This window comes from Sebastes umbrosus, chromosome 15 (genome assembly GCF_015220745.1).
Source record: "Sebastes umbrosus isolate fSebUmb1 chromosome 15, fSebUmb1.pri, whole genome shotgun sequence".
NCBI lineage: Eukaryota > Metazoa > Chordata > Actinopteri > Perciformes > Sebastidae > Sebastes > Sebastes umbrosus.
In genome coordinates, this window is record NC_051283.1 from 24,250,811 (window position 1) to 24,274,374 (window position 23,564).

General features: G+C 40.9%; 1 protein-coding gene and 1 long non-coding RNA gene across 2 annotated transcripts in view; both read right to left on the reverse strand.

Moving 5' to 3' along the window:
* LOC119503565 overlaps positions 1-910 on the reverse strand; it is a 17,719-nt gene extending 16,809 nt beyond the window's left edge. Inside the window, exon 1 of the long non-coding RNA XR_005210342.1 lies at positions 819-910. This is a non-coding gene — a long non-coding RNA (uncharacterized LOC119503565). The remainder of the gene's footprint in view (positions 1-818) is intronic.
* A 6,440-nt stretch (positions 911-7,350) lies between these two features.
* The window catches only part of ext1b (exostosin glycosyltransferase 1b), a 145,940-nt gene continuing 129,726 nt past the window's right edge, over positions 7,351-23,564 (reverse strand). Inside the window, exons 8-11 of the mRNA XM_037795405.1 lie at positions 17,968-18,057; positions 13,974-14,134; positions 11,508-11,679; positions 7,351-9,445 (exon numbers count right to left, since the gene is read on the reverse strand). Of these exons, the coding sequence (XP_037651333.1) occupies positions 9,260-9,445; positions 11,508-11,679; positions 13,974-14,134; positions 17,968-18,057 (609 nt within the window). The 3' untranslated portion in view covers positions 7,351-9,259. The remainder of the gene's footprint in view (positions 9,446-11,507; positions 11,680-13,973; positions 14,135-17,967; positions 18,058-23,564) is intronic.

A 23,564-nucleotide genomic window follows, 5' to 3' on the forward strand; every position in this document is an offset into this window, starting at 1 on the left:
ACAACAGTAGTCACTGATTTCCGACTTTCACATTTCTACAGTGTTCAACTGAGTGGGCTTGTTGCCTAAACCTAAGGAGATGTCTGAGAGAACGCAAACTTCTCCCATGTGCCCGGGCCTGTCGTTCTCCTTCCTACAGCAACTTCCTACCTGCTCTGCTCTTTAGGAAATCACTTGCTAAGACTGAAAGCTTGACACAGCATGACATTTGCATAATGAAGCAGAAATAGGTGAAGAAATGTATAAAGAAAAGAACACAGAGATAAATAAGTTTGGGGAAATAAATAAGGGGGAAATGCTAAGGGAAAATCAGGCAGTAATAAATAAATGTTTAAACACATAAATAAATACATACATTTAAAAATAGATATAAAATAAATAAAATAAAAATACATGCAAAAATTAAATAATTAAAAAAATTAAAATAAATAAATAATACATAAATAAATAAATAAATAAAAGTGGAAATTAAACAGAGGAGTAAATAAATAAGGGAAGTATTACAAAGGTAAATAAATAAAAAAGGTCATTAATACATTTTTCAATTTATGTCACATTTTATCAATTAATAAATGTATTTTTTTATATTATTTTTTGCTACTTTTAATGACATTCATTTATCGAGTCATTTATTTATTTTTTATTTTGGCAGGTTCTGTCCTCCATATACAGTACTATGACCTTTTTATGACTTTTTTGACATATACTATGACATCTTTTATGACATTTTAATGGCATACTATATTTAATTTTGTTGACACACTATACTATGTCTTTTTTATGTAGCACCCCAACACGCTATAGTAGCTATAAATAACCTTAAACTAAGATGAAGGGGTGTTTGAGTTCGGTTTCTTAAGGTAGCTACCATAAAGGTTTACCTGTTATGGGTGAAAACTATATTACCCTAGTGATACACAATCTATTTACACTCACAATGATGTATTTTAAATAACTGACCCCAGACAACTTCTCTGAATGAAAAATAATAGTTTACTGACCGTTTTTAGTAATGTACAAATAATATTTACCCTTTTTGTTCAAAGAAAAAATAACAATTATAACACACTTTATGCCCCTTTAAAATCCCAAAAATACACACTTGAAATATTAGACCAACACTTAAATCATCAGATTATCTGAGCAATTAGTTAGCAACACTTAAATTACCTGGCCAGTTACTGGCAAAACTGAATTGTCTTACACACATATACTTTAACAACACACTTAAATCAACTTAGATTCCCTTTGAAAATCCTATTTCTTCCCTTTTCTTTTTACCACTATTCCCCTATAGGAAATAAACAACTTCAGATCCAACACTGAACTCAATTAGACTCTAAACATTTCTGTGGGCCCACACACACACTCACACACGCACGCACGCACGCAAAATAATAACAGTAGCAGGCCTGTACGTTGCTCGGGTGCGGTGCGGCCGCCCAAATCTTTATCCTCAGCGAACAAAGACGTGAAAAGTCCAACTTACAGTTCGAAGTCTTCCTTGAAGAAACAGTTCGTAGTTCGGGAAAAACAGTTCAGGTCCGAGAGATGAATCCAGCGGCAACGGAGACGAAATCCCCGTCACGAAGCAGGTGTTACGGTTTATCAGGCGACCCTGTTAACTGGCGACTTTCAGCCGAATGAGTCTGTGGTTGTCGTAGTTACGGCAGCTGTTGAAAGCAGGAAGAGAATACGTAGCTGTCCTCGTGACCGCCTCTTTGTTTAGTATTTCATTACAACGTTTAAACATACCGGATTCGTCTTTGGAGCTTTGGAGTCTTGTTTGTGGAAACGTGTCCGCTATATTCTGCTCGCGTTTGAAACGTTGCTTGTTATGATGAATATGTTGAAATCAGGAAGAGCAGCGTCGCTCTTCCTGTAAGCTAATACAAGTTTCTAAATACACATATTCGTCTTTGGAGCTTGTTGTAGTAAACATGTGTCACGTAGAAGAACTCTTCATCCCTTTAAGAAAACAAAAATGAATAAAAATGTCAGGTTTTACGGGATTTGAACTCATACCAAAAATCACAGCTTGTGAGACAGACGGAGGTTTCCTCCAATGCGCCACCAGCACTGGGATGGTCACAGGTGAATGTCATTGGGATGGTCACAGGTGAATGTCATTGGGGTGGTCACAGGTGAATGTCATTGGGATGGTCACAGGTGAATGTCATTGGGGTGGTCACAGGTGAATGTCATTGGGATGGTCACAGGTGAATGTCATATTCATCTCAAATATCATCCGCTAAGTAGTCACTCTGAGACGCAGAAGGCAGCCAGATTAACTTGAGACCACACTGTCCGTGTGTACAGAGTAACAATATAATGAAAATATAACATGGACAATCCATATGTCAAAAATGGATGCATATATTGTGAACATAACATCATGTACTCCCTGCAGTATTCTCTGCCTCTTCTCCCTTTGTATAAATAGTATGTTTTCCCCTTGAGAGGGTCATATGTTGTGCAGATTGATTGGCTACAAGTGAAATTTGTTTGCCTCTCCTAAATAAAAATAACTTGAGTGTTTGACTTCTGTGTTGTTGTCTGGGTCAATTCTCAATCCAGTGCCTTTTTGGTTTGAAAACATTTTCTTTATGGTGCAGCTGATGCGAGATCTTCAAACTTCAATATTTCCACGTGAATACAACAACAACAACATAAACAGACACTTACTTGTGTTGTAAATCAGATGGTGTGAAGTACACGGACAGTGTGGTCACAAGTTAATCTGGCTGCCTTCTGCGTCTCAGAGCGACTACTTAGCGGATGATATTTGAGATGAATATGACATTCACCTGTGACCATCCCAGTGCTGGTGGTGCACTGGAGGAAACCTCCGTCTGTCTCACAAGCTGTGATTTTGGTATGAGTTCAAATCCCGTAAAACCTGACATTTTTATTCTTTTTTGTTTTCTTAAAGGGATGAAGAGTTCTTCTACGTGACACATGTTTACTACAACAAGCTCCAAAGACGAATATGTGTATTTAGAAACTTGTATTAGCTTACAGGAAGAGCGACGCTGCTCTTCCTGATTTCAACATAATCATCATAACAAGCAACGTTTCAAACGCGAGCAGAATATAGCGGACACGTTTCCACAAACAAGACTCCAAAGCTCCAAAGACGAATCCGGTATGTTTAAACGTTGTAATGAAATACTAAACAAAGAGGCGGTCACGAGGACAGCTACGTATTCTCTTCCTGCTTTCAACAGCTGCCGTAACTACGACAACCACAGACTCATTCGGCTGAAAGTCGCCAGTTAACAGGGTCGCCTGATAAACCGTAACACCTGCAAACCGTCCTCCTCACGTAGCGAGCAGCAGCTTTCCTCACGTAGCAGGCAAGCGTCCTCCTCACGTAGCAAACAGTCTTCAGTTAGCAACGCCGTCCTCGTGGCTAGCAACTTACTGACGTTACCATAGCAGCGACACAGCTCACACCAAACATTCACTTAATCCACTGTGATGAAAGCAAAACGGTGTGATAGTTCACAGCTACACTTTTCTACTGTTTACATAAAACATTCACCAGGCTATCAAACCTAGCCTTCTTCCCACTCCTTCGTTCTCTCTTCTCCTACGTCTGTTCTCCGTTTTCCCTTCTTCTCCTCTCTCTTCTCCGTGTGTTTTTCTCTACTCCCGCCCCCTACTGGTTCTCTTCCTTAACTGCAGCCAATCACCACAGGTGTCATTGACTGATGATTCCAGTAACCAATCACAACAAAATAGTTGAAACTAAAGGCACAGTCTGTGTATTTTTCACTTAGTTTAAATCCACTGTTTACCTTAAAACAATATAGATCTATTTATTTTGAGCTACTCATTAACACATTTACATCCTACCTTATTTATGATTAGATTACTTTTTAATTAAACCTTTGTTCTTTCTTTATTAAACTAAATTACTTTCAGTTTAATTGCTTTACTGCATTTATCCACCTAACTTTATAAGGCAAACTTGTTTTAGTCCCTGACTGTTTTTACACCGGGCTACATTTACAACACACTGTATTATGTCATTTTTATTACATACTATACTGTGACTTTTTTTCATTTATGGCATACTATAATATGACATTTTTTATAGCATACATTCTTTTAAAAACAAACATTCAAACAGAGCATGTTAAAAAAAATGAAACAAGGCGATGTCGTTATCATCAAATATGAGTTTATTTTTTTTATAAATCATTCTTACAAAATTGGCATTTATCTATTTCATTTGTGACCTCTATAAAAGTCTTCTGTTAATTACAAGGTAGGAGGGAGGAGAAGGCATCAGGATAGCTGGGCATGACCGAGTCCTTACAGATCAACAGATATTACTGCCGATTGGTAAAGTGATACAGCTGATTCACTGATAAATAATCCCAAACAGGAAGTGGTCATACTTTGTCGCCTTAGCAACAGTGTCCAAACACAAAGATGAAAAATGGGGTGTTATTATAAGGGAATGGAAGCGGTGACTCATCCAGTGTATGAAGGCAGGGCTCTTCGGGACCCTGCATATGGTGCTATTGCTGCCCGTCTACTGGAAATAACAAGTCTAGGACAGACAGTGCTCGGCATGTTGAGAACTCACATGTTGATAAAAAGGCACAAATCAAGAACAGACTAGTTTCCAGCACACACGCCGTTGCCACTATAAACACCAACTGCCTGGCACATTTTGGGTAAACCTTCCATCTGTTTTGAAGCACACAATGATAACTTGCATAATGTTCCCCCTGATAAAAATGACAGGCGTTTTAAGCGGATGCAGAGATTTTCCTCGTGGCCAAAATCACATCCATCACACACTCTCTCTCTCTCTCTCTGGTCTCCGTGATGTACTGTACAGCACGCCAACTGAAAGATGGAGCAAGTCTCAGTTGCCAACTTATCTGACCTGAAACGGAGCTTTTGAAAGAGGCAATTTAAACACAACTGTGTCACAGCCTCAGACCCATTATTGTAATGCATGCGGGGAAGATGTTATAGCAGAATCTGAAAATGATTCCATCTGGTTCAGAGGACCCAGCTGCTTATTATTTTCCATGTGTCAGTTGGCGTAGTCTTTATTGGGACTTTGCAATTTGACTCCCGCGGAGAGCCAAGATAGTGCGGCCCAATCCAATTCTAGATCACTGGTGGATGCAATCTTTAAGAGCTAAAACTATACAACTCTGGAAATGTTATATCTCTCTCGGGGAGTTCTGTGTGAGGAAGAGTGTGATGTATGTTTCGCCGGAAAAAACAATGCAGAGCGAAACATAACGTGAGCTGTATATCGGCATCTTTGTAGATTAATGTGCACAGCGTGTAGAAAATAAACTGAATAAATACCATTAACTCCCCTCAGCGATGCAGGGTTAGTCTTACAGTCTCGCCGCGTCGTCTCAAATCGTACACTGTCTCTTTTTTTTCTTTCAAAAAATAAATATATGCCTATGTACAGTGCTGAGAGTCGCAGGGATTTGAAATGGGTGGTGTTTTTTCTTTTTTTAAATATCTGCAAAGCTGGGGGACGTGGTTCTCTTGAGATGATACAGTGATTGAAACGATCAGACATAAAAGGCTCGATATGGATTCAAACAATATGGTTCTCTGAAGATGAAATAGGGACCAGATGCAAGACCAAGTGAGGAGTATGTTTTTCCCGGAATCACGTACTGTAGATGAGCGAACATTTGCTGTTGTGACTCCACATTAAACAGATCATAAATCTCTCCCGGCAAACAAATAACACTCCAAACTTGAAGTCCCAGACTGTAAATACAAACAAGATATTTAAAGCAATGACGTGAGGAAAAAAAAAAAAAAATAGTCCTGCTGTGTTTGATATATGCTGAAACAGAATAGATTTGCATTGGTAGCATTTGGATATGACACTTCGTAGCATGAACGACACCTTGTAAAGGCTTTACAATACATTTTATATGAAGTATTTGTAGAACGAAAACAAATCAATGAAAAAAACCTCAAAGTAAAACAGTAATTGAATGTGTGACGATGTTGATGACGGCTACTGATTAACACACACACACACACACACACAGTACAGCTTTGGCTGAGACATTATGCTGAATGCCTGCCCGACAGAAAGGCCACTAAAAGCACGTTGCTTCATTTAAGTGTCTGCAAACTAAATGTGAGAGTGGACTGCCTATGCTCTCTGCCGCATGCTGCATGCAGACCTAATGACAGCGTGTAGCAGCTCCGCTACCAGACAGACATTTTCCCAGACAGCCTGCTATCTCTTCGAAATGATCAATTAATGTTTGAGATAGTTATTTTCGCGTTTTGATCTGGTTGTACAATACCAATAAGTAGGGATGATAATTTTGAATTTTTAACCGACTATTAACCGTTAACCGACGAGATTAGTGCGTCGCATGCAGCGGTGCTGTGGTGCCTAACAAGCCGCCCAGCTGCAACAATAAGCCGATGCACAAACAGGTTAGTCCATCCGTCCGGGAGAGTAAGCAGGCATGATGCTGCGTGCGTTGTCGTGGACACATGCAGCCAATTTTCCAGTAAAGCTGGGCATACACTGCACGATTTTAGCCCGTTTCTGGCCTGGATTTTGAGCTGCACGACTGAGGACGGCGGTCCACAAGCTCTCGCACAGTCGAAGCAGAGCCACGAGCCGATTCCCCAACGTCGGCGCCTTTTTTCAGCATAGCTATCATGATCACAATGTACAATAGATACACCTATCGTAAAACGTAGCTAGCTTACCTCCAATTCTCTCTGCCATACTGTCCATGCACAGTGTGAGCACTCAAATCGTGAGCTTTGGCTTTACATCGCAAACGATCTACTCGTACAGTAGGAGTAGGAATTACACAACAACATTTCTAAAAATCGTACAGCGTATGCCCAGCTTAAGTCTCCACCGCATCAATTGGTTTAGCTGCGAGGTTGTCAGCCCGGTGTAACGTTAGCGAGTGTCCGACAGACTGTGTGACGACGGCGAGCATTAAGTTACCAATAACGTTGTAGCTGTGAACGTAGCAGTGCAGCGTGTGTACAGTTAATTTGTCGGTGCCGTGTGTGAAATCGGACTCCGGCTACTCTGAGCTGAGATTCCATACGGAGCAGACACTTTCACTTTCAGTTTGTAGCGTCCGACTATGTATCGATAACACGCCGCTGATACACGAATATTAACTAAATGGGTTTTAGTTCTGTAAAAAAAGCAAAACGACGGTGGGTACGTAATGTAATCGGTGTGGGCCCGACCACCGTGTAACACCGACTACCGCGGCAAGCCTACTGTTAAGGTGGACCAGCTATTCTCCATTAAGTGACAAGCCGCTCCTCTGAGATTTGCTCAGCTTTTATTTCATTTTTAATATTTCTCTTAACCGTTCGACTGCATTAATCAGTCAAAATTCTTAATGCCGGTTAACGGTTAATTATTAACATCCCTACCAATAAGGTAATTTAAGGTGCAAAGTGTCAGGCGGTTTAATGTTGATACGATGGCGATGCGAGCAGCTGTTTTAAGTAATGGAAACTCAGGGGAGGGTGTGCGCGAGGGAGGGAAAAAAAAAAAAGCTGTCCTCCCAGGGCTAGCATAAGCCAGAAGGTCATGTTTGTGGGTCGTTGCTTCCGCAACATAATGGCCCATAATGTTCAAGTGTTTCATCAACAGCTTGTCCCCTGGGAATAAAACAGCACTCCAAATGAAATAGGTTTACCTAATTGAAGCCCAAACATATCTCTGCCTGACAAATGGAGGAGAAAACCTTTTGTCAATTTAATGGCTCCAATATGTCACGGGGGGGGGATGGTGGCAGGAGAGCCGCGTTAGACTGATAGAATATTTCAACCTGAGAGCATCTAGGCATCTCAAACATGTAGGCAACGTGATGTGCAATAAACAACTCTAAAGGCAGACCCTGATGTCAGAATGGCACTGATGCGCTCAGCGTTAAAAATCTCTCTACAAGCACTCCTGTGAAATGACGCCGGACGCTGGTCGCTAAAGACCTGCTATGGTCTTTAAATTTTATTCCGCTCCTCCCTGTTAGGATAGAGCTCCGAGGCTGTGCAGGAAGAAATAAATGGGCGAAGCGAGTTTGGGTTAGAATGCAACGTTCTGCTCCATTTCATCCAGAAATGTTCATTTCGCTCATTCCAACGGGGGGAAAATGTACTCCGCTTGAGCTTATGGTTGGATGAGCCAACTTTTCAAGGCTCTGTACGCACACATGCACACATAAACACACAGAGAGAAGAGTGAAAGTGCAGAGAGTTTGAAGGGAGAAATAAATGATGATGAAAGGAAGTGAAAAAAAAAAAAAAAAAAGATGCCGTGGCGAGTATGAAAGGAAAATGGGATATGAGACGAGATGTTTTTCTAACTTATCTTAGTGATGACAGGGACGCAGATAGACCATTATAAAAGCATATCAGCACGTCAAGGAATGAGCCAAGGATAAGACAGACGGGATGTTTTCGGGCTCAAGGATGTGCGTCAATAGCCGAGAATTTCGAGAAATAATGGCTGCTTTGCTATAAAAACATGGTCAGGCCTCTGTAATAACAGGTTGGACACTGCTGTTTACCTTTTCTGCCTCGCGAACGGAAATATTAAACTGATGACGCTCTGATTTCAAACCTCTCAGAGAGGAGAACGGGGTCAACAGAGAGCTGATTTGTACAGAAATCAAATCAACTAAAGAACAGGGTTTCCCAGGCTATAGAGCAGGGGTTTTGGTAGTCCAGTATTACGTCCTGATGCAGACCGGGGAGGGTTGCTAGGGGCGACCAGTAGGATTTACGGTGGGCGGGGTTGCGATCGTGGACACCTTCCCTCTTCTACCGTCCTGCACATGTGTCGAGAGAGCAGGAAAAGTCAATGTCGTCCTTGTTCGTGTTGTACAAAAAAATATTCTATCCAAGAGTTCTCGTCGTCAGTAGTGTGCGCTGCGTGTTTGCACATATGCAAAACATACAGTACTGTTTGGCATGTCCATCAGTTTGTGTACTCCTCTTTGTCTGTCTGTGTTTGCGGTTTTTGTTTGCGTTTTTCACATCCAAACGCCATCTGCTTGTTTCCAATTCATCCCTTACCGCGTCAAGTCCTGGCAGCAGCAGCGGCGCTGTGGTCATTGGCAATGTGCTGAGTGGAAGACAGAGCTGTGTCGCTCGCTGTCCATGCTGCTGTAGTCTTACTGCTCCTTCTACTCTCCACAGAGTCTCTCTCGCGCGCCTCCCCCTGGGTGGGGTCTCCCCCGAGGGGGCGCCGGTCCTGTCAGAGCCGCTCGATGTCCCTGTATTTCTTGCGGAGGATGGAGACCTGGTCCTTGAACAGGACGGGGTCCAGTCTCATCTGGGAGTGGACCAGCGGCATGGCGCCAAACCAGCTGGCGAACTTGTTCATGCAGGTTTGCCGCTGGGCAAAGTGGTCCGGATCGGCCCAGCGAGAAGCCCTCGAAGACTGGGAGTGAGGAGGAGGAAGGAGGAGGAGGAGGAGGAGGAGGAGGAAGAAGAACAAGAAAAAAGGAGAGGTAAGACAAAAGAACAATTTGAGAGTCATTACCACAGTGTAAAATTATAGTTTTAGATCAATGCGTTTAACCTCTTTTGTTCTCCACATAGACTGTTTACCTGCATTCAACCGTGATTGGTCAATACTACTCGGACTACATTTCATACATTATACATACATCTGCATACAAATGCAGAATCTGTTTATAGAGAGCATTGGGTACATGGAAAGATTGTGGAGAAGCTCAATTCATTTTGAAAAAATATAAGTTATTACTTTATATATCGACACATTTGTGTTAAGGAGAAAAATAAACAATTGACATAATTAGCTAAAAATAATGGATAAACAGTTGACATAATTAGCTAAAATAAGGGATAAATAGTTGACACAGTTAGCTAAAAATAAGGAATAAACAGTTGAAATAATTAGCTAAAAATAATAGATAATTAGTTAAAAATAATGGATAAACAGTTGAAATAATTAGCTTAAACTAATGGATTACCAGTTGGAATAATTAGCTAAATATAATGGATAAACAGTTGAAAGAACAATATCCACTTTTAGGCTGTACTCCTTTAGATCTGCTTAAAAACAAATTGCTGTGAATAATTATTATTGGAACGTGATAAGTGGTGTTGATGATGATTTCATTAAATGAAAAAGACTGATAATGACAATCATCTTCATTCTTTCATTCAATCATAGTCATAGTTGAGTCACTGTGACAAGAGAAAACCATTACTGACTGACTGCTGACATTAATGTTTCTCAATAAATCATCAGCTGGATCATATTCTATATTTGGGAGACTGGAGTCCGACTAGAAACTATGACGTAAGCCATAAAAAACTGACACGACTCCTTTCTGTGCTTTTGGCTCTCTGCTGTACAGTAAAGTGACTTGTGCTGTTTACCCACGGGTCGTACCGAAGGATTTTAAGAGAATAATTCATGCTGTTCATAAAGCAGCAAGAGTTCGTTCCAGCTGAAAGGCCATGACACGCAATGATGTTGGGAAGAAAACAACGCTGGCTTCAGCATGAATCACGGTTTATACAAAGGACGATACAATAAAAGTGGATTGTGTAATAAGTCTAAGATTGTTCCGAGTTCAATCATATTCTTTAAAGTGTTTTTTCTTGAATGCAAACCAATTCTCTAAACTGGCAGCTCTTTTAAAAAGCGCTAATGAGTCATTTAAGTAAAGAAATGCCATAATAAATTAAAGAGGACCTTTTGCTTTTTCCCTTTCCTTTAGTGTGTTATATAGTTTTTGTGCATGTAAAAGGTCTGCAAAGTTACAAAGCCCAAAGTCTACGGCAAAGGGAGTTACTCTCCCCTACAGAAACACTGCTCCTGAACTGCCTGAAACGCCTCGCTTGAAGTACCGCCTTTTCTTTTGTAACGTGGTGATGTCACCAAGTAACACATTTGCTCAATAGCTGCCTAGCAGCTAGTTTGGCATGCCCTCAAACAAAGCTAGTTAGGACGGAGCTGGAGTGGAGTCCGAAGAGTTTAGTTTGGTTGACCAATCACAACAGAGTGGGCCAGCTGACCAATCAGAGCAAAATTGGGCTTTTTAATGAGAACATTGTTATGAATATTATATTCCATTTCTGCTAATAGATCCCCCGAAAAGTTACACACTGTTCCTTTGAACGGGCCATTAGGACTTCCGTAAGGTTGTGATGTCACAACTATACAGTCATTGGTAGAAGTACTGCTAAACTCCCTAACAGTCCAACCCTAACGCTGACCAATCAGAGCAGACTGGGCTTTTTTCGGGAGGGGGGCTTAAAATGGAGCGTTTCAGACAGAGGGTGAGAAGAAGTGCCGCAGCACAGCCGATATAGGAAAAGTAAAGTGTTTTTTGAACACTAAAGCATGTAAACATGTTCTACTAGAAACCCGAAATACAAGTATGCACCTGAAAATAAGCCTAATAGGTCCTCTTTAAAAAAATAACACGGATCCAGTCATACAGAGAAGGGATTCAACACACTCTTACCTGTCCCATCATTGTCTCCTTGTACTGTTTCTTCTGTGTGACCTTGATGGGCGGCAGCTTGGTGACAGCAGAGACCAGGAAGTTCATCAGGATGTCCTCACAGTTGGCCAGCTGGTCCACCATGCCCTTCAGACTTGTGGGTAAGTAGTTGGTGTACAGGTAATGGTAGTACCTGCAAGAGAGGACAGAAAGGAGTTAGAGACACAGACACAGTTAGAGACTAGCTGGTGAACGTAGCGGAGCATTTAGCAGCTAAAAAGTCAGATATTTAAATAGAGTAGATAGAGTAAACTTTAAGGTCCTTGAGGGGAAATTTGTCTTGGGCACAGCACTACAGTTCATTGCTTTACATATAAACATCACAAAAAAAACATGCAACTGTCTTAAAACATAAAAGATTTTTGACATTGACAGCACGGCAGCTTAAAAAACAACCTGTAAGAATTAAAGTTCAAAGGTTCTAAGTGCTAAAGTGCTTGTGTAGTTATTGCACGTTGCTCTATTGCGCTAAGATTTAGCATTAGAGTTCAACAGCTTGATGGAGGCTGGAACAAACAATAGCTTCGAGCGGTTTGATTTGCACTTTGGCACACAGTCTTCTTCCTTCTTTCCCTCAGGAGTTGTTAGAGACCAAAAGCAGAGCTATATAGAGCAGATATTAGACTGTGAGCCAGATGGACAAAACCACGACTCTAAACTAATGATACCAATGTGTGCATTCATCCAATATTTCAAGTACATTTTGTGTACATATGTGGCCCAGGGTGTCACACAAACGCCTCTAAGAATAATTAAGAATCGAAAAGTGAAAGCATTTAAATGGAAAATGAAGCGGACTGACTTTTTATGGCCTATTTTCAAAATATTGCAAAGTTGCACCAGATATGATGTTATTGGGTCATTAAATAGGTGTTATCGGTCGCTATGAGCACCATAGATGTGGGTCAGTAGGGGCCTACTACGTTGTGGTAAGTAGTAAAGTGAAAGCGAAACATTCTAAGATGTAAAACTGAATAAAATGTTACTACAAACACTTTAGGATTAGGCAACAAAAGCAGTAACTGTAGGTTTAAGCAACAAAAACTACAATGTCTTGAGGTTTAGGCAACAAAACTACAACTTCTTTAGGTTTATGCAACAAAAACAGTAACTGTAGGTTTAAGCAACAAAAACTACAACTTCTTTAGGTTTAGGTAACAAAAACTACTATTTATTTAGGTTTAGTTAACAGAAACTTCAACTTCTTTAGGTTTAGGTAACCAAAACTACAACTTCTTTAGGTTTAGGCAACAAAAACGTCAACTTCTTTAGGTTTAGGTAACCAAAACTACAACGTCTTAAGGTTTAGTTAACAGAAACTACAACTTCTTTAGGTTTAGGCAACAAAAACTACAACGTCTTTAGGTTTAGGCAACAAAACTTACAACTTCTTTAGATTTAGGCAACAAAAACCTTAATACTTATGAACACAAATTCAACTGAATGTTATCGGTTTGATATTGATAAGCCTAATATTGGGTGCAGTAGGCCCCTATTGACCCATATCTATGATGCTTATAGCGACCGATAATGCCTATTTAATAGCCTGATAACAGTCTAATCAACTGAAAAACCGCACGTCTGTGAACAAAAAAACAGGTGGTGAGATTCAATTTCAGGTTTTTTTTCTTCATTTCCTTTTCACTTTTCCCAATTGCACACCTTAAAGTGGATATTGATTTGCATTTTTATTCTACTCTAACGATGCTGAGTATGTTCACAAACTTTCAGAAGATTGTTGTTGGATTAATGCCTGAAAATGTCACTGTGAAGGTGAATAATTCCACAGTTTCAGATGGATAAAGAGTAGCGTATGTCACAGAGAACTGTGTAGATGATGTAATTTAAATGAAGCACAGATTTTAGACACCTTTATGTTCCAGGTTGAAGCCTTTGAGTGGAACTCTGAGTTCATCAACAGACTGATTGCTCGAGTTTCCCGGATGGATTGAACGACCGAGTTATTGAAAGTGATTAAGCGTTTGGCTGCGGTGATTGGCTGACTCCAGCTTAATGGACCGCTCCCATCACAGCTGAGTGAAGCCATATTAAAGCTGACAGGGCTGTAGTAAAACTAAATGCGGGAACTATGAAACGCTGTGTAGCAGACAAATTGACATTTTTTGGATAAAACATACCCAGTGTCAAAACACTGGTTTCCCGAGGCTGTGCAACACTGAACATCACACCTACTTTTATAATCTACAGATCACTGCATCAAAGTGTTGTATCAAAAGAAAGACGACTGAACACTGGAGAGCAGAGCAGAGCAAAGCTGTGATCCCCGTATAACAGAAGGGGAACAGAACAGAAGCAAGAAACATGAAAGGAAACAGCAGAGCAGAGCGAAACAGTGAGCAGGTAAACAGCTGCACTGGAACCGAGTTTTACAGATCAGAAGACGACAATGTGAAGCGCGAACTATACCTGTGGTAGATGGCAGCCCCGGTCAGCACCATTGAGTAATCGTTGGTCCATTTGGACGTGTAGCCCCAACGCTCCTTGTTGCTGTCCCAGAAGTGGCTGCGAGCGGGGTAACCTACGATTCGCTCTGGAAAACTCTGCCAGACCGTGAAGGCAAAGTCCACCTGGACAGACACAAATACAGATTTTAACATATGATGATGCAGAACATGATATGAAATTCATCTGTTATGAGTTATAACTCATTTACTCATGGTTAATAACTCATTTACTAATGCTTTATATCAGTTAGAAGCAATTAAGAATAACTTTTGGATTTGTCGGCTTGTGAAAATCCCTTTAAAAAATGGTGTTTATCCTCCTTCAGCAGGACACTAGATTTATCTTTCTAGATAGGTCTTTAGTTCACCAGGACAGTGGCACCGACATATTTTGTCTGACATACCTCCACAGCCCTGTCAGATAAACTCAATCATTACCCGGCTTGGGTAGGTATCATTGGAGAAACCAGCAAGAGTACGCTAGATTTTCAAAATAATGCAAACGCAAAAAAGTGTTGCCATCTCTTTCCTAATGAAAGAAGCCAGCAGTACCAGCTACAAATGTCGCTAAATCTGGAGAGAAAGTTGCAAAATCTGCAACACTGACAGTCCGTCCGTTCAAAGCTACTCCCCCAAAATTACCATTATGAACGTAAACAACGAACATGGCTATTGTTAGTAAGCACAGCTGTCAAGCCAGCAGCTTGTGGAAGACTCCGGTGACGCGCAATGAGTGCACGGGCAGGTAGCTTATTACTGTCCTGCAACCACATATATTACATTTTTTTTAAGATTTTTCTGTCGGAGCACTTTATTTATTGATTGCTGTCGGCATATAAAGAGAATTTCAACAAATATAACAAGAAATGTTTCTAAAATACATTACCCACCCTGGCTTTTTAGCAATCTACTTCAGCTGTTTAGCCATTACTTTGACCTATCTGGGCTTTGATCTATTTATAATTAACTTATTAACATTTATAACTAACTCTATAACTGACTTGATGGCTTATTAAAAAGTGTGAAACTCATACGTGTTTAGTAATGGGTTGCCAACATTTATAATTGCATTATCACCAAAAAGAAAGGATAAACGCCTGCCAGAGGGATTTTACACAACCTGGCAACCCAAAAGTTCCTCTTATATACAAAGCATTAGTAAATGATTTATTAACCATTAATAGAGCTATTATTTCAATAAACACAGGAGTATTCCTGAAGATATTCTGTGATTTTTACATTTAAAGTAGGAGAAGAAAGAACTCCCACACACTGTCCTTTTACTTGCAATGAACTTTATTGAGAACTTTTCGGGCCTCAGACCTTCATAAATGTTGTATTTCTCAATAAGGTTCACTGCAAGTAAAAAGACATTAAGAGGGAATTCTCTCTTCTCATGCCTGTGGACATTTCCTCCTCACTACAAGAAACTGAAGGTGTGCATGAACCTTCAGAGTTTCCCTTTATGGCATGAAATAGTTTCTTTGAAATGCAGAGAAATTCAATTTAGTTGAGATTCATTTTCTATTTACAGTATGCATTGTGTGAGAAGGAAAAACAACAAAGAGGGAAAGAAAGAGACAACAGGGAGAACTAATAAAGGAAGTGCACACTCAAATATGCCATAGTGAAAATACAACAGAGGCAAAAGCTCATCAAACACAAAGCAGTCTGTCCTATAAGCAGCTGCCTGCAGCCAACTTCTGTGGCGGCGATCAAAGCATTCAATCAAATAATTAGATGAAAACATCAAAAAGGCCTCACCTGCTCCACAAACAGCCCGTTCTGCATTACACCGCATATAACCACACTATACTACACTAAGAGGGTGCTTATGTTAATGAATACTTATGTCAAAATCCACCATAAAGCACAATACACCATTTTTTATCTCCTCTTCCTGCCAGAATTTGTGCTTACGAACAAATCCCGAAGGAAAAGAAGAAGAGCTCCGACTCTCATTTGCTCCTGCTTATAATGCAAGAGAAGGTAGTTGAATGATAAAACATTCACAAGGACAAAAAAGATTTCAATGGTTGAACCAGTATCAAAAGGAAGTACTGCTGGAAGTATGGGCATATTGGACCAAAAAACAAACAACACCATGGAAAATCAATCAGAAGAACTGGATGCTACTTTGTATTTTATTGTGAAGGACAACTCTGCTTCTCACCATCTTCACTTAAAGGAACAGTGTGTAACATTTCAAGGGATCTATTAGTAGAAATGGAATTTAATATTCATAGTCTCTGTCCTCGTCTCCTTCTTGTCTCACAGCTCAGTCTTGACAACTGTGCTACTATAATGCATAAAGTTGGCGGTTTACTGGTTGGTTCGGGTGGTTGAGGAACGCATATTTTTACATGTTGGGTGGGCGGATTGGCTCTCATTACGGACTAGTGGGTGTGACTGAACCGTGCATCATTATGAGCAGTCAGGAGGACTCAAACTAACTGCAAAGCTGCATTCTTGATTATTCAACCTGTGTTTATCCATCAGATAATGATAACATAAAATTCTATGTGACATTAATTTGACTAAAATGACAGAAATGTTCAATATAATTTCATGACTAAACAGGACTAAGATTAGATTAATAAAAGATAGCTGACAAAATTAAGAGCGATTACATCTTCACTAAAAATGTAATGACTTTTTCGCTGACTAAAACCGCACTAAAACGTTTTGAGTTGCCAACGACTAAAACGACTAAAACTATAAAAGATAAAAATGACTAAAATGTGACTAAAACTAACGAGCATTTTCGTCTTAAGACGAAGACAAAATCTAAAATAGCTGCCAAAATGAACACTGGTACAAACCAAACACCGGCTCTAGAGAGAGCCTTTTGCATTTTTATGTTACCCGAAGGCCGCCGTTGTTCTCTGACGCGCTTTTAAAACTGCATTAATGTTAGCGCAGAGTGCAAAACCCTGGTACCGCCAGCTGACGTCTGACTTCCGTTGCTTCTAAAGTAGTGTTATGAGCGAGGGGAACACAGTTACCACGGATTTGCACTCGGCGGCTCGCGTTACCGCAGTCTTTGAAAGGGAGGAGTGAGCGGAGGGGTACTCAGTTGGTTGCAATCTGCAACCACACCGTTAGATGCCGCTATATCCTACACACTGTACCTTTAAGGATGAAGAAAGCAAAAGAAAATGAGAAAGAAATGCATTACGTTCTTGTTGAGGGGCTATTTTGGAGGGAATAGGAAGGGTGTATAGATGGAGAGACTGTTCAGAAGTCTGAGATGGTAATTTTGGCCTGAATTTCTTTTTTTAACTTGTCCTGGCATTGATGTTCCTAAAACTTATTGTTTGTGTTCACGATCCAACTGTCTTCATGGAAGAAACACGGGTCGATTAGATTTTTTTTTTGGGGGAGGCTGGATTTTCGCCTCAGTGCCAGGCTGCTCTGCCTTGCCATCTTGATCCTCCACACAAACAGCCTTTATGAGATCTAATTCTACACTGTTCAAAGCAGCATCTGGCTTCCCATGGTGCCGCGCCAAAATGTGTCCCCGGGAAAAACAGGAACAGTCCCGACAGCATGTGGAACAAAAATGCCCATAACGGTGCTGCTCACGGTTAGGGAATTCAGGAGGTACGGTGTGATTACAGGCGCCAAAAAACATGAGGTGGAAGATGGAATGAAAGGCAGACGAGAAGAGGGGAAAGAAGTAAGGCACTGGGAGTAAAAGTTAGAGTAGTTTAAGCGATTTAAGAATCGAGCTGCAGAGCGATATCTTGAAAACACCAGGGACAAACAGAGAGAGAGAGAGAGAGAGAGAGAGATAAAAAAAAAAAATTGAGAGAAAATGCAATCAGAGAGTTGCTTTTGGGACGTAAAGAGAGAATTTGGATCTTTGTTTTGTCTCAAGAGAACCAGACTATCGGGACAGAGAAGAGGCAGATAGAAAGAGAGACAGACAGAAATTGTATTATATTACAAGATACCTCTGTGGTGGACAACACTGTGTCTTCATCCAGGCTGAGGACAGCATCGGTCACTATGGTCTCGTAGGGCAAGAAACGACTGCTCATCACCTGTAGAGGGAAACAGAGATCACAAAGGGTTAACACCGCCATCATTAAAATGAGAACATTGGATTCCCCTCTTCAAACAGCATTCATTTGTGATAATTTGGTCGCCTGGAACACATTAAAAAAAGGCTGAAGGAGCAAATGTAGATCTGGGAGATGTGGAAAATGTCTGAAAAAGGAGTAAAGGAAGAGTAAAAAAAAAAAACCTTCTCGTACATGTTGTCCCCTTTTTTTCATTCAGCTGCATTTTTCTTTGCGAACTAACAGTGCGGAGGTGTTTATTCACACAGATGACAGTTTCCATTGAATGTTTCCATGGAAACATTAATAACTCTGACATGTCGTCCTGTATCATTGCAAATTGTTTTGAGGGTTTTGTTTCAAATGTTGGCTATTTTTTTTATCTAACATCTGGGAATGGTTGAATTTTTAATAATAAACACTTTTTCTTTTGTTGACTGGTCATTTTGAAATAAATCTATCCATCCATTTTCTGCCACTTATTCAGTTTCAGGTAGCGGTGAAAGCAGACTTGCGACCTTAACACACCGGGGGTGTGATGAATAAACAACACCAAAATGCAAAAATACTCACCTGCGAATACTATATGTCCAAGGCTTTTATTGTGAAAGGTAAGAATGGAAGGAGTGGCTCTGGTCTGCGCTCTGAAAAAAGTCCAATATTTACTTTCTTTTTAGCTCTGTTTTTGGTCTCTACCAACTTCTGAGGGGAAATATCTTCAATGCTCAGCCAGTTAGACTGTTATCAGGTCATTACATGGGTGTTATCAGTGGTTATGAGCCTGGTAGATGTGGGTCATGGGGGCCTGCTACACCTACTAGTAGGTTTTCAATCAGTGATTTACATGGGTGATAACCAAAGAGTGGAATAAAAGTAGACAACAGCGCCCTCTAGCGACCGTAGTAATTATGACAGGAGCAAAAGAAGAAGTCTGGCAGTATAGATGGCGTGAAACTCCATAAATGGTGGAGGTAGGGGGTGATGGATGGGACACAAAACAAAGTACTTTTTTTTCTTTTACCTTTTCGCATAATGTGTGAAACCAACAATGTGTAGTTGTCTTTGTGTTCATGAGCTTAAGTTTTACTTTCACTTTTCAATCAGTTTTACAACGTGTTGCTTTTAAGTTTCGCTTTTACAACGTAGTAGGCCCCTATTGACCCACATCTATGAGGCTTATAGCGAGTGATAATACACATTTAATGAGCTGATAACAGTCAAATCGGGTGCAATGCTCCACTATGTTCACCATGTCGTCGTTTGGTGCTGGTAGGTAGGCGTACAGTCGCTTTTTTGGGGGCTGCCAATTGTCGCCAAAAATACAGCGCTACAGTATGAGAGCGGTGAGAGGGAATGAAAACAGTGTGCTGAAAGATGCTAAAATGAGATGAACTGCAGAGTCTGCCTTGTGAGTTCATCAATCACGTACGACCCCTTTCACATAAAAGTAGTCATGCGATCCATAGTTAATGTAAAAGTATTGCTTATAGGCGCTTTAAGGATGAACCAAGCTGACACCTAATATTCTTTCAGTCACTAAGCTCATGAGTTTTAAATTAGATCGACTGCTAGAGCTTCACCTTGAGACAGATTTTTAGAATAAAAACTATTCCTGCTTCAAACATCTCCTGCATACATTTTTTATGATTCCTTACAAATTCATGGGAGACAACAAGCCATCACATCAACAAACAGCAGCGCACAGCGAAAGAAGAGAAAAGCCAATATCCTACGCTTTACTGCACGCTGCCCCCCCACTGGTTTCAACAGTGATAGAGTGCGGATACAAGTTTCCATTTACTGCTGCAGGGTCGTCTTTCTCTTTTAAATCAATAACAACACATGAATTCAGCCAGACGCATACAGCATGAGTCATGTGTCCTACATATGGCACAAATTTACCTTTTTCTCTCCACCGCTGTTAAAAGACAGAATGCGTGTATTTAACGGCAAATGAAACCAAACTGTATAATCCGTGACAGTCCTTGAATATTTACTGGAAGCAGAGGGAGAGAGCGGTGGTGGCTGGGGCCTGGTGGGTGGATGGAGAGACCAACATCTTGAGGATATTTAGACGGGAAGTCTTTTGGTCTGCTGCTGTGATGAAAAGCGCTCGGATGAGAAAAAACAGCGGCTTCTCGTTGAGGAAGTGTGTGTGTGTGTGTGTGTGTTATAAACTGCATGTGTGCTCGAACTCAAACAACCTCCCACACAAACAACAAACAGCTCATGATGCATAGCTTTAAGACACACAAACACATCCAGATACACAGCATTTACATAATACACACTAACAGCCTGTTATTCAGTTATTCAGCACCGCTATGAAGGTCAGGCCTCTGAGTATAATACTTGTTCTTTTAAAACGCCACCTGCACTGAAAAGTCTTCACATTTACATTTAACAATAGTCAGTGTCTGTATAAACACCTGGCATTGTATGCCTGCTGCGCTCAATGCCGAGTGACCTCACTCTCAACGGGTCTTCATCACTCCTACAGCCGAGGGCAGCAACAAACACCCAGAGAAATGCATGACTCTACTGTCGAGCCGTGTGAAGTCTGCTATCCATTATAGTGCTGCAACTAATGATTACTTTTATTATCGACCAACCTTTTAGAGTATAAAATGTCATAAAATATTAAAAAAATGCCCAAGGTGATGTCTTCAGATTGCTTATTTAATACAAGCAACAGTTTTTCAATTATATTAGGTAATAATCTCAAATATGTTCTTTCAAAAGAAGAGTGTGTAACAAATAGGGGGGTCTATTGGCAGAAATGGAATATAATATTAATAAGTATGTTTTCCAAACACTTAACTTTTCCTGCTTGGGCCGGAGTCGATAACGTTACCACCGCTCTCTCTCGCTTCACCACTCACTTCCCACGTACACACACGCACTCTACTCTTACAACAACTGGCTCTAGAGAGGGACATTTGTGTTTTCACGTTGGTCGCTGTAGCAATCCTACAAGCTACGAGAGAAGTTGCAATCTGCAACCTCACCGCTAGAAACCGCCAGATCCTAAACACTGTTCCTTTAAATAAATATCTGTTAAGTAACTATCTATCGCCGAATGAGGTAACACAATGATTGAGCCTGTGGCTTGCTGATGAACACCCTTGCATTGACAGTATGGCAGCAGTGGTTGGTCCGCCAGGGAGGGTAGGTGGAGCTAACGCAACAAACTCGCTCTTCAACTCACTTGTGTGTGAAGCGGTGTACTGTTTTCTGGCGTTGCGAGTAAACGGTTACTATGGCCAAATAAGCAAAGAAAAGAGCGACGACTACTGACGACAAAACTTAAAAAACAAGTGCAAGTGAGATCCAAAAACACACCTGCGATTACCGCCAAACGGACATCTTCGAGCCAAATCACAACCACCTGACTGACTGTGGCTAAAGAATAAAGATGTTGTTTTGAATTATGAAATATCTAAAGCTGTAAATAAGATATTAATACTGTTTTAAGGGCTTAAATTGTGAGACTTTTCCTATATAAAACAAGGATTTCCAGAGCTTAATTTTACATGTACATTCCCCCATTTCCTGCTCCCACCACCTCAGACAGCTGAGCCTCGAGAACGCTATTGGGGCTCGGTTAGTTGCCATCTACTCCCCCTCTCCCCAAAAACCCTCCAGAGGCAACAACATTAGCGGAAACTTTCGACTGACACCCGTATTTTAACAGAGTGGAGGAGCCGAGGCGTGTGAGTGACAGTTGTATTTACAGACGAAGAAAAGGAGAGAGAAAATGAGAGTCGAGAGGAAAGAGGAGAGGCGGCACCACGCTCTCATTTCAAGCGTCAGCATTACTGCTGTAATGTCCTGCGGGCATATAGAGAGAAACAAAACAATCCCGTCTCTGCGCTCCGTGTTTTCCTCTTGTTTTTCAGCAGAACGTGTCAGAGAGAATACCAGCGAAGAAGAGGTTGAGGAGAAAACAAGAGAGGACGCAGGAGGGGAGAAAGTGACAGCGAGACAAACAGCAAAAAGGGAAAGAGACAGAAAAAAAAGACAGAGAGAAAGAGAGGATGAGAGGCTGGTGATTCCAACCCCCAGATGGTTTGTAATGTTAGAAGTGCGACATATTAGCCTGGGGCTTCCTGGTGCTCACCAGGAATGTGAGCTCTTACAGCAGGAATCTGCCTCCAGCACTTCACCTCCTCTCTAAAGGACAGCAGCAGAGGAGGGAGATGCAGAGAGGAGAGGGGAGGACCACCAGTTTGTGTCAACTACATTAAGCGCTGCTGGGATTCTCACACGGCTTAAATCAACAGTCATAAACCAGCTTTTTGGCCACCGTGCCAGAGAGGCAGAGAAGATGACAGAGGGAAGGACAGAGGGAGGAAAAGAAGGTGCACGGTTAAAGGATGCGACTGGTGTCATGTTTTCCTGTCAACAAATCCAATGGCAAGAGCCAGACTAACAATGCTACCATGTTTGCCACTCTTAAAAAAAGGCTTAGTGATTTCCTAAAACAGACGGGCACTGTAGTTTTAAGCCAACTTTACTCAAACTGGAGTGAATAGTGCATTTGTGGGGGGACTATTTTCTGCTGTGGATTAATACACATTTGGTGCGTTAGTGAGAGTTCATGGCAGCAAGATGGCTGTGTGTGTGACTCAAACTGCTGTGCGAGGAAAAATGTGGGTATTGTCCAACCTGGGTCTTGTTCTCAATTTGTAGAGCAATTAGCCACAACCTGCTTTTATTGTGTACTGGCAGTTGAAGAAGAAAAAATTAAACAGCATGTGCAGATGAATATGCAGCTAGTTTGTCTGGCTGGAAATCCCTACGCTGTTAGCAACCAGAGCTGATCCATGGGTCTTATTTTTTATTTTTTAGTCAGATTCGGACAGATGTTTGAAAAGATTTATATAAAATTAAAGTTTAAGTAAACTAAAAGGGACTAACATCATCACACATGAGTACAATTGGGCTCATTGGATCCACAAGAGTCTCAGCTTTACAGTGATACCTAATTTATGTAATTCCAAGACTGTTTAGGGACCCCAATGTGCAGAAATATTCAAAAACATCATTTTAGAATAGGCGAAAATAACACATTTCTACTGCATGCTTTTTGCTCCAAACTGCATGTGATTATCATAAAGTGGGCATGACTGTAAAGGGGAGACTGGTGGGTACCCATAGAACCCATTTACATTCACATATCTTGAGGTCAAAGGTCAAGGGACCCCTGTGAATTGTACCAATTTTTCCTCACCAATATTTAGCGTAACTTTGGAGTGTTAATTTGCCTCCTTCCCGACATGCTAGCATGACATGGTTGGCACCGATGAATTCCTTTAGGTTTTCTAGTTTTTATATGACACCAGTAGCTTCAATACCTTCATTCTAGGTCTAAAATCGAGCCCGCTACATCCTCTGAAAGACAATAAAGTCAGCCGAGCTCCCCGGCGCCCTCAAGGAGTTGAAGAGATTAAACTGGCCGTTGTGTCATCTTGTGCCGTCTAGTGTTT